The sequence below is a fragment of the Hypanus sabinus genome, chromosome 30 (genome assembly GCF_030144855.1).
Source record: "Hypanus sabinus isolate sHypSab1 chromosome 30, sHypSab1.hap1, whole genome shotgun sequence".
Taxonomy (NCBI): Eukaryota; Metazoa; Chordata; class Chondrichthyes; order Myliobatiformes; family Dasyatidae; genus Hypanus; species Hypanus sabinus.
This window is the reverse complement of record NC_082735.1, coordinates 34444640-34456928: the sequence shown is the minus strand read 5'-3', so window position 1 is coordinate 34456928 and position 12289 is coordinate 34444640. Positions and strand designations below refer to the sequence as shown.

Here is a 12289-nt window from a genome sequence, read left to right as displayed (position 1 = left end):
CTTAATCTCATTCTAATTTTGCAGCCTGTGGTGCTTGAAAAATATATATTTTTAAAATGTTTGAGGCCCAAGTTCTGGGATCTCTTAAAGATCTAGTCAAACAAATGACAAATAATTTAAAATAAAAGGCAGTAACTAAAAAAAAATTGCAAGTTTCCCAATGCCATGAAAACAATATAAAAGGCAAGATGTGATAAGATTAAGACTCTCAAACAAGATATAGATTAAGTGTGTGAGAACGTGAAAATATCTTAATGTGACATAGTATCAGGACATGCACTTCAGTAAAGTTAATCAAAAAGCTGTTTATCTAAATGGAAAGGGATTGCAATCCAGGTGTTCTGCATAAATCACACAAAGTTAGCATGCAAGTGCAGCAAGAAGTTAAAGCAAATATCAGACAGACCCTTATTACAAAAAGTTTGGAGTTTGAAAATAGGGAGGTTATACAGAGCATTGGCATGGCAACTCCTAGAGTACTGCACGTAATTTTGGTCCTCTTTCCCAACAAAGAAAAGAGTAGCATTGACAGTATCCCGCAAAAGATACACTAGGCTAATTGCTGGACTGAGTGGTTTGATAGTTCATAAGGCTGAACAGATTGGGTCGGTAATCTTTGGAGTTTAGAAGAGTGAGTGGTGAATTTATTGTAACACAAGATCCTAAGGGGCATAATAAGGTAAATATTGAGATAATGGGAGAGTCTCAAGCAAAATTAGATAGCTTTAAGATAATGGACAGTCATTTAGAATTAAGATATTTAAAAAGTCCTTCTTGCAGAGCAGTGAATCATCGGTGCTCTCTTCCCCAAATTACACGAGGCTCACCTATTAGAAGTATGCAGAGACAGATAAATTTTGAAAGGTCAGGGGATCAGGGACCGAGAACACAGTTATGGACTGGGGTAGATAAAGTATGACCATATTGAATGCCATGTCAACCCATTCCTATTTTATGCTCTTGCAACTAATCCAATAGATTAGCCCAAACCTACATTCTCTATGACTAGGTTGAACAAAGGCTTCAGGTATGTGCAAAGACCATTACCTATACATTTTAAGCTTCAGGTTACAAACCATTCTGCTGCAGAAACATATTGCCATTCCTATCATAACTAGACCAAATTATGGAACCTTTGCACTAATTACATTGAGGGAGTAAGTTCAAACGACTCAACATCACCTTCTGGAGCAATCATAACAAGTAATAAACAATGGCCTTTTGGAATCTGATCCCAAAAAAATTTGTTTTTCCAACGATCAATTCTAAAACTTCTACATCACTCATTTTCTTCTGTAATTATTCATTCATTGAAAGACAAGTAGAATGACAAGTATGCCATACAATTGACCAAAATTCAAAAACATACTTTTTTGGATTAAAACACTCATTTCCAGATTAGTGATATCAGATGAACACCTACCAATCATGAAGGTCTCCTGGGTCAGGAAAAAGAACTTCCTCCAACTACACACTCTTCCATCACCAAGGCCAAATAAGGCCTAATCAATCTAACTTCTTCATCACCAATCTTCCCATTTCCACCTTCATAATGTTGACTGCTCAAGGCCCATTCCCTTCACACCTACTGAGAATACCCACTAAACTCCTTTAATTTTGATTGGATCTCCTCTTGGTTCTCTCTCTCCGGATAACATGGTGAATAACAATCACCTTTATTCATTAGCCTGGTCATCATTATAAGCACCATATGAACTGGAAATCCAGGCACCAAGCCTCGATACCACAATTATAAGCAAATTTAAAGTAACTTGTACAAAGTTCCATCATCTCTGTCTAAAGCTTTATGGTCCTCCCACTTTTAAAGATTCAATTATAGTGACCAAGTTGTATGTTTCTTCTGACCTTTTGCCTGTTTTATATTGCATCTGATTGCCAAGCCATAATACACGACACTGAGCAAAATCATAAGGCTTAAATTACACACATAATGACATTATAACATTGCAAAAACAGTTGTAAAGTGTAAAAAGATCATTGGGGACCCGAGTTACCCCCAACCACAATCTATTCCAGCGGCTACCATGCGAGAAACTGTAGTGCATTATAAAAGCCAGGACCAACAGGCTCCAGGACAGCTTTTTCCACCAGGTCATCAGACTGATTAACTCACGCTGATTTGAGTGTATTTCACTGACTGTTATAAATTACCATGATTGCACATTGCAATTACAAAACATAAAAGTTGTTACTTCTCATGTATGTAAAAGGTGTAATGTAATTTAGTTATGTAAGAAATAAAGTCAATTCAACTGCTGTATTCCAAACATATACAATGGTCCTTTACAGTAAGTTTTAGCTTTAAGAGGACATAAGGAAACTGGACAAAGACAAAAGCAGCAGCATCGTACCTACCCTTCCCAAAAAAAGCAGAATATTATTCCACCAGTGATCCAGTAAATCACCTGGCAGCTATTGAATATCCCTGCAGGTGTAAGATCGGGACTAGAAGAGCACTCACCGGCAGGCTAGATGGTCGCCCCTGCTGCATGAGGGTCAGCTCCTCCTGGTTGGGTTTGTTGGAAGTTAACCCTTGTGGAGCCTGAGTGGCAAATGCTTCCTGAGACAAATCCTGCTGTGGTACAAAGGCAGAAAATGTGTAAGTGTAGGAATGTTATTGAAAATACAATTACTCAATGACCAGAACTGCCTCAATGTGATCTCATAAATCAGTCTATTTAACTCCACCATGAATGGTCCCAAGCCTCACCGTGAAAGGAAGGTTGGGGTCAAGAGCTAGCAAACCAATCCCATAAAAACCCAGCAGTACAGAAACACCAACAGAAGCTCCAAAGATCATGTCCCTGAAGGGGGAAGGATACAGCAAGAAAATGGGCTACAACTGGGAAAACTCAAAAGACTGGCCCAGGACAGGGGACTCTGACAAGCTGCTGTCAGTAGCCTATGCCCTAGTAGGGGTGAAGGGCTTAAAAAGAAATAATCAATTGTTAAAGATAAATTGTTTCACTGCTTTCTCAACTAATAGCTAACTTTGCAATATGTAATAAAACTTCTCATTTGCATTTTTGCATGCTTGGTTTGTGAATGAAACTCAAAGGTCCTGAACACAGCTAAATTGCAACAGTAGCTGAATGTTCATATAAAGAGTTTCTATGATTGATATGCCAGAATTGATATCAAGAGAAGCCTGCATGTGTGAATACCACAAATGCAGAATTTTGGTCGACTGAGACAAGCCTCCCTACAAATTGTCCACCAGCAGACTCAGTTCAAATAAAAACTAAAGAAGTTGAAAATTGTGAGATAATATTCAGGTATCCACCGCAAATTGAGGGAACAGAAAAACCACGAAACACCGTGCATGAAGATTTTTTTTTTCTTTTGCAGTACTATGAAACATTGCTCTTGAACAACTGGTTTTTTCCACTCAGCAGATCTCAACATAACTACCTACATTGCTGAAGCAGAGCAGGCATTTGATTAGACACCAGTAAAGGCACATCCTTTATGGGTCTGTCAATTTAACAACTGACAAAGGACACTGATGTCACAACTGAGCCCATTATAAAACAAAGTTGCTGGAGCTTCAAGCCCACATCAATGTCTCCTGGACATCATAGTGCAGGACTAAGTGGCAGAATAGTATCAGCTGTGCACAATGAAAAACAATGTCTCTACTTCAAAGACTTATTCAAATCATACCTGCTGTAGTGGGAACCGTTGCTGTTGAGGGTACGAAGGCTGTTGCTGGTTGTAGTATGGTGTCTGGCCCTGCTGACAGTAACTGCCTGCACTCTGCTGGCTGTAAGGAGGCACCTGTACAGACAGAATGTACACTGAACAGTGATTTCCAAAGTTCACAAGTAGAAAATGAACAAAATATAAAACAAATTTCAGTAGATTTTCAGAATACTATTAATTCAAGGAACAGAAACATTAAAAAACATTTCCCTTCAGAATTTGGCAAAGTGCTGCTCTGACCGGAGTACAGAATACTGAGAAAGGAAAGCACAGATCAGCAAGCACAGCGCAATAGAACTATCTGCTTTTAAATTCTGTATTGCAAGCCACTCAACATACCTTAATATTATAAAACACTATTATTCGCAACAGAACAATTATTACTTTGAACTGTGAAACACATAGCTTTAGCACTTTGTAGGTCTTTTGCTGAAAATGCAACTTGAGGAAAGTGGACGTCAGGAATTCCCTATGGACCCAACCTGATGTCCGTGCACACAGTATTCTCCACCCTACTTTCATTATCTGACTATGTAGTTAGTGAAACTGCATTTATCTAGGTTTTATTTTTACAGCTTTGAGGACATTAAATGTGTGCAGAGTAGATTTTCTTAATTATAGAATCTGGGCTTCTTTTGATCATTACAGCTTACACGTGCATGTCTTAATGCAGTTGACCACAGAGCAAACAGCTTCCGAACAAGTGGCAGAAAATGAATGTTGTAAATATAGACCTTGAATGACCCATTAAACTGCAGAATTACTATGCAATGGAACTCAGGGACAAAGTCCAACAGAATTATTTAATGTCATTCCTGAACAGACATTTGGAGAATGGTGAACATAGCCAGAATTCAAATCAGGCAAACATCCAGTCCCAGAGTACAGGGGTAATAGTAGATCCTCAGCATAATGTGGTGACTAGTTTTTGAATCTAGTGTTTCTCCCCCACAAATATCTCTTCAGTCTTTCATCTACATTTGGATACACATCCAATCTCAGTAGGTGGGTTAAGACTGCAAGCTGCTGTATTGCCCATGAACTTTTTATGCAATCACATTTGTAGAATACAGCTTCTATAGCGGCATCTTGTTGGAGGAACGCAAACCATCCACCATCCTTAAATTTTGTATTTTTCTTTCCTTACATTTTCAAAATAAGCAATGGTTTCTGTATCATTCATAGTCTATGCAAAACGATTCTGCACTTCACCATGAAAAGAAATTTCTTCTGACCATATCTCAATCTATTAAAATTGGCAATTTTGCAAATTTTTAAATGTCCTCAAGTTATCAAGAAATTTTTGAGAAACAATTTCTAAATTCTAAAATCTATCCTGATGCTTCTCCAATGTTTACCATTCACTGCTTTATTACTTTAAACAGTGTTGTTTCCTATTTATGAAACCAACATTCACAACCTTTAAGATTTATCAGAAACTATTCCTATCAACAGATAGCAGCGTGTTTGGTTGCAGGGGCTTCTACGGAACCAACCAAATGTGTTACTTTTTTTAAACATACTTGTTACTTGCTTTGCTATGCCTTCTGCTTGTTCTTTTTGTTGTTTGTATCATGGAAACTGTTAGAGCCTGTGACACAGTTTGGAACTCGATCAAGGGATCTAACACGATGTGTATGCGAAGAACTGCCTCCTGGAGATTTTTTTTTTGGGGGGGGGGGAGGGGAAATGAGAACACAAGTTGACAGAAAAGACCAGTGATGAGGCATGGGGTCATAAATGATTCCATGTCAAAGCAGTGAAAAAGATTGAAGCATCAAGGTGAACGCCGGGGGGGGGGGACACACGACAATCACCCCCAGCAGAGATGGTCAGCATCATATCGGTGCCTTCCGACCAGGGTCAGCAGAAGGCAAGCCATATTGTGCACAATTGAAAATTGTTGCAACATTCACCGACTCATGGTCTTGGACTATATACATGATTTCTGTGTTACTATAATTTACTGCTATCTCACATGCACATGTACCTTGTGCTGTGTATGACTGTTGGTACTGTGTTTTGCACCTTGGCTCCATAATAATGCTGTTTCATTTGGCTGTGTTCATAGGTATTTGTGCATGGTGGAATGACAAACTTGAATTAAGGTAACTGGGCTGTTGTATACTACTTGTTGTCTTCCTTTTTGAATGAAGGAAATATATCAGTTAATTTCCAATTTAATGGAACCTCAAATTTAGAGAAATGTGGAAAATTAAAGCTACATTAATGACCAACCCAGCTGTATTTCTGTTAAGAACACCTAACAAAATCCCATCAGAACCCTAAAATTTGTAATTTGTTTTGATCCAGCTGAGTATTTCCAACATTGTATTTTTATTTCAGTTTTACAACATCCGCTGCATATTTGCTTTGGCTTTTGATCACATGCAGTTTTGTTAAGAGTCAATTTTTTAAAAGAAAAGTGGATAACTAATTTAAAAAAGCATTAAAGCTGCAAACCGACAGGACTCCAAGACCTGATTGGGTTTCAGAGTATTTTTCTGGTTGGTGTTCCAGAGATATTAAAGAAACAAGGTGAAGTAACTGTTCACCAGTGGAAGAGACTGGAAAATTAATAATGAATATGAGACACTTTGGGCCAGATGCAGAATGACTAGAATTACCATTTAGTCAGATAGGAGACTAATGGAGTTTTACTGCATTTGGATTTCCAGAAGGCATTCAATATGATGCTAAATAAAAAAAGATCATTGGAAGAATGACAGTGTTTGGGTTGGATCGAAGAGTTACTGACTAACAGAAAAGAGTAGGGATAAGATGGTCATTTGGATCCACCACAATAAGATTCTAGTAATCCCCATTTGGAAATTCTAATAGCTTGGCAACTGATCAATTGAATGGACAATTGGGAAGATTAGGGTTAAACCGGACAATTGTAGAAGTGCTGAATTTGAGACTTGGGGACATATGCTCCACCAGGGTATAGGGGTATCATGTTTTTAAAATGATCCACATACACTGGATCAGAACAAGTTGTATGGAGTACAGAAACTGCTGCAAAGGAATATGGATAGGTCAAGTGGGCAAGTTAGCAGCATGGAATATAAGGATTTTCACTGCAGTGGGGTAAATGGAAAATCAAATTATGATTAAATGTAGTACTATGGGAATTAGTGATGCGGGTACATGAAACAAGGGTTGTTGTACAGCTGAAGTAGTGGGAAGAATGTACTGCAAGCATATTTTAAAAATCAGGTGAGTTTTGTTGTTATTTTACAAGACACTGGTGAATCGGCACACGTGTACAGTTTGGCTTCCAAATTTAAGGAAAAATAAACTTGTGTTAAGAAGCTTGCATAGAAGGTTCATTATCTGATAACTGGGATGAAGGTTCCTAGGATAAATAACTGCCTAAACCTTTGGAGTTTAGAGTGAGAGAAGATCTTACAGAAACATACACAGAGGGCTACCAATGATTGTGTTCTAAATTACAAGATGTTCCACCACCACCTACTGAAGAGTCACCGCCCAGACATTGAATTCATGGATCTTCAATGCGTTAAGCTGACAAGTTTCAGAAGACCACAAAGTGAGGGGGAAGAGTATTAGCCAAATCGATACTGTTCGCTAATGTACAGGACTGGAACTTTACCCAATGCCAAAGTTTCACAGATTCCAAATCTGAAGTGGGGTAGAATGGATAGGAAGATGCAGGGCAGTTGGTGTAACATAATAAATCTCACAAAACATTTGCTGGATTCAAATGGTAACTGAAGTTAATTAATCCCCTTGCAATTGAGAAGTAGTTAACCAAAAGGTCACAAGGTCTGATTTAAATGAATCTCTTTTCATTTTCACCAGCAATTCAAGGTATAACACATCACCTCAAACCCAGTAGGGGTGAGAAATGCAGGCAGAGAAACTCTGGGAAAATAAAATTCAAAATCCAAGACTGCCCACAACCAAACATACTCCAAATCCTTATTAAAGAATGATAATAACTCTCACAAATTCTTCAAGAAGTTGGAAGCAATTGTCTAATCTACATATTAGGTTCAAAGTTCAAATAAAATTCATTCTCAAAAATACAAATGCCAGTTTTATCAACCCTGTGATTCATTTTCTCACAGCGTATTCAATAAATCCATAGAATAACCACAAAAGAAATAATGAAAGACCACACCAAATTGGGCGTTCAGCCAGTGTGCAAAGGACAACATACTGTGCAAATACAAAAAGAAAAATAATAATAAATAAACAATTAAAATCAAGAACATGAGATGAAGAGTCCTTCAAAGCGAGTCCATTGGTTACAGGAACAATTTCAATAATAGGGCAAGTTGAGTGAAGTTATCCCCTTAGTTCAAGACCCTGGGGTTTGAAGAACAGTAACTTCCTGAACCTGCTGGTGCAAAGTCCTCAGGCTCCTGTACCACCTTCAGCCAGTCAATACACTCTCCACTGCACATCTATAGAAGTTCTTAAAATGTCATGCCAAATCATCAAACTCCTATAAAAGTAGGTCCACTTGCTTTCTTCATAATTGCACTTTGCACCAGACCCAGGACAGGTGCTTTGAAATAAGAAAACCAAGGAATTTAAAGTTGCTGATCCTCTCCAGCTCTGATCCACCAATTAGGACTGGCTCATTGACCTCTGGTCTCCTTCTCCTGGTCAATAATCAGCTCATTGGTCTTGCTGACGTTGAGGTTGTTGCTGTGGCACCACTCAGGCAGATTTGCAATCTCCCCCCTATGTACTGCTTTGTCACCACCTTTGATTCAGCCATCGACAATGGTGTCATCAGCAAACCTGAATGTGGCATTGGTGCTCTGCTTAGCCACAAAGCCATAAGTGTAAAGCGAGTAGAGCAGGTGCACCTGTGCTGACAGAGATCATGGAGAAGATGCTGTTCCAACAGCACACAATACGATACAATTACATCTCCACCAGCAAAGATATTCAACAGGCATGGTGAAGTATATAGACATAATTCCTTTAAAGATACCAGGTTTATGCAGATTGGCAGCCAGGAGAATCTGGAGATATACAATCAAACAACTGCTGCAGACTTATTATGGGTTTCCAAAAAGTATTACAAGAACAAATGCAGCAACATTAAGTGTTAAATTTATGGAGGCTACACCTTGTACAGGTTATGTACAAAAAGCCATTCCCTTTCTGAAGTGGCTTCTCTGTATTAATTATCAATACTCATTCATTTCTGGTAAAAGATCGCCAGGTACCTCCAAAACAGGAAAGAGGTTTTGTACATAACTCTAATTCATTATTCTACAATTTTTACAGAAAGGAAGACAGCTGAAACTGTAGCTGTTCTGTACTGGACAGGAAATCTTACTGGAAGGAATTTTGCATGATCTGTCTGGGCTGCAAGAACCAAGGATAAACATGCAGACATTTTATTTAATCTATCACTGCTTACCTGTTGTGGGTACTGCAGCGCACCCCCCATGGTGCCTTGGGTCCGGCCCTGCACACCCACGGGATAGCGCTGAGGCGCTGGAGGTCCATACGGTTGTCCTGGGTAAGGTCCACTTTGTTGCGGAGGTGCCTGCTGTGCATATGGATTATTGCTGCCGCCATAAGGCTGAGGTCTCTTCATCCCCATCTGGTCCATAGGGCTAGTTGGCTGAAAAAGAAATTAACCAGTGATTAGTTAACTTAGATATACAACAGCCACTCAGTTCTATAGTTGTTTCTTAAATGACAAGTAAAATGATGAGGAAAGTGGGAAAATACAAGGAAAACAACTTGGGAAAGTTGTTTTGTTATGTCTCCCCTCTTGCTGTGAAACGGGGACACCTCTTTTTCCCTTATTAAGGGAGAGAACCTGTGGGATGTCAAATTACCAGGTGAATGAGTAGTCTTTGGGGTGCTGCAAGTCTGTGACTTTATTGATGCTTTGCTGTACACTTGAGTGCTCAGTGGAGGGTGCAGATGCTTTTTTGCTGGGGGGGGGGGTCATCACTTTGTTGCTACTTGTGTGTGGGAGTGGGGAGCAGGGGGGAGACTTTGGGGTTCTAACATTTAACTGTCATTCATTTTGAGGCACTCCTCTGTTTTCGTGGATGTTTGTGGAGAAAAAGAAATTCATGAGGTATATTGTATACATTTCTCTGACATTAAATGTACCGACTGAAATATTGAAATTACATAGGAAATTATCTTCCCCACCCCTATGTATAAATATATTATTCTTCACAGAATGGAATACAAATCATTGCCCACAGTGTTTGTTGTTGAAGCAGTTACTTTTTAAAGATACCGAGATTCTCGATGCTACCATAAGCCATGTCCTGTGAATTATTGTATAATAATGTGCATCACAATAAAGCAGAAGTCTCTGAATTAAGTGACACTGATCCCAAATCTTTCATAAAAATACCACCAGCACTCCAATAGAGCTAGGAGGATAAACCGTAGGTGAGCAGCTGATTCAGACACCTGCAGGAACTGTACAAATTGAAGTAAAATTTTTTACACAACCATTGTCTCGCCTATATTCTCCTACCCCACCCCTCCAGAGTACACAATCAGATCGCAACCAAGCAGGAACAGCCACATCACATGTTTAAGCAACCAAGTTAAACCATCAGCAGCTCATCTTACAAGTAATAGTTCACAAAGAAGCTGATGCATAAGGGCATAATGCCAAGGTGGTCTGAGAGACAGTGAAAGTAGAAAGAATGCAGTCACTACAAGTGTATAGCACAGTAAGGAATATGCCTGTCCAATCCAAATTAAGCCATATTTTAAAAGTCAATACCAAGTACAGTATAACTCTGACAATCCAGAATATGATTGTTCAGAAATCCTGATGGTCTGGCAGCTGGCTCATTCATGAGTCAGAGAGTGAATTGTAGACCACAGACCAAGCAGCACATGTAGCCAAAGACGGGTCTCACTGTAGTCCAGGCGTGTGGCTGGAATCTAGACTAGTCTGAACATCAGGGATAGGAACTCGAGTAGGGCAATCAAAGCAAGGATCTTTCCTTCACCTTTTAAACTCAACAGGCTCGGTGGAACATTTAGATATCACTAACGGGTTTTTTTAAATGTAGATTAAAATTTGTGAGGCATAACAATGAATATCCCTAAAAACAAATCTGCAAGTCTGGCACACTACAAAAGACCCAAGGGTGCTAGGTTATCAGACTTTTGCTATACATGGAAACTAATGCCACTTATCAGTCAGACTTCTGGCAGTCACCCAAGTTAATAAATTCCATATAACATCCAACACCTGCAACACTGCATTCATCAGCCAGATTAATTTAAAGACCATGCAGAAACAAGTCAACCTTCCACCCTTTTCCCCAGCCCTGATAAGTACACACAGGCAAAGGACCGAATGGAAAGCAGTGGTGGAAGCACTGAAGACAGATGTGCACAGTGTGTATTGAACTTACAAGTTGAATTGGTCAAGACAATTGGGCTTTCAAAAATGAAATACAAAAGTACAATACATGAAATACGATAAAATCGTTTTTTTGTTAAGAGCCATTCAAACAACACACAAAGTTCTTCCACCACTATCACAATGCCATTTCCCCATGGGGAAATTTGGTGTAAAATGCACACATTTTGATCAAAACTTTTTTTTTGTTAAGAGGACATCACGAGTGAAAACAGCTGGCATCATTTCCAAATTATCTTATTAGATGATACGTAATTAATGTCAATAAAATATCTACATGCACATCATACACACAGTACTGTACAAATGTCTTAGGCACATGTAAAACAAAGATGCTTTCAAAAATAATGAAATGAAAAGCTAACTATCAAAAAATTTACTACGGAGAACACTGGACCCATTGAAATTTGCCTATCGCCACAATAGGTCTACTGCAGATGCAATCTCAATGGCTCTCCACACAGCTTTAGACCACCTGGACAACACAAACACCTACGTCAGGATGCTGTTCATCAACCATAGCTCAGCATTTAACACCATCATTCCCACAATCCTGATTGAGAAGTTGCAGAACCTGGGCCTCTGTATCTCCCTCTGCAATTGGATCCTCAACTTTCTAACTGTAAGACCACAATCTGTGCAGATTGGTGATAACGTATCCTCCTCGCTGACTATCAACACTGGTGCACCTCAGGGGTGTGTGCTTAGCCCACTGCTCTACTCTCTATATACACAAGACTGTGTGGCTAGGCATAGCTCATGCCATTTATAAGTTTGCTGATGATACAACCATTGTTGGTAGAATTTCAGGTGGTGACAAGAGGGCGTACAGGAGTGAGATGTGCCAACTAGTGGAGTGGTGCTGCAGCAACAACCTGGCACTCAATGTCAGTAAGACAAAAGAGCTGATTGTGGACTTCAGGAAGGGCAAGACCAAGGAACACATACCAATCCTCATAGAAGGATCAAAATTGGAGAGAGTGAGCAGCTTCAACTTCCTAGGTGTCAAGATCTGAGGATCTAACCTGGTCCCAACATATCAATGTAGTTATAAAGGTGGCAAGACAGCAGCTATACTTTATTAGGAGTTTGAAGAGCTTTGGCATGTCAATAAATACACTCAAAAACTTCTACAGTTGTACCGTGAAGAGCATTCTGACAGGC

General features: G+C 39.3%; 1 protein-coding gene across 2 annotated transcripts in view; it reads right to left on the bottom strand.

The window, feature by feature from the left end:
- Positions 1 to 12289, bottom strand: part of arid1ab (AT-rich interactive domain 1Ab) — a 121152-nt gene that overhangs the window by 72838 nt on the left and 36025 nt on the right. The window contains exons 2-4 of one of the 2 annotated variants that reach the window (XM_059954678.1): positions 9131 to 9337; positions 3685 to 3798; positions 2483 to 2596 (exon numbers count right to left, since the gene is read on the bottom strand). In XM_059954678.1, coding sequence (XP_059810661.1) covers positions 2483 to 2596; positions 3685 to 3798; positions 9131 to 9337 — 435 coding nt within the window. The remainder of the gene's footprint in view (positions 1 to 2482; positions 2597 to 3684; positions 3799 to 9130; positions 9338 to 12289) is intronic. The other variant, XM_059954679.1, reaches the window with a different exon arrangement.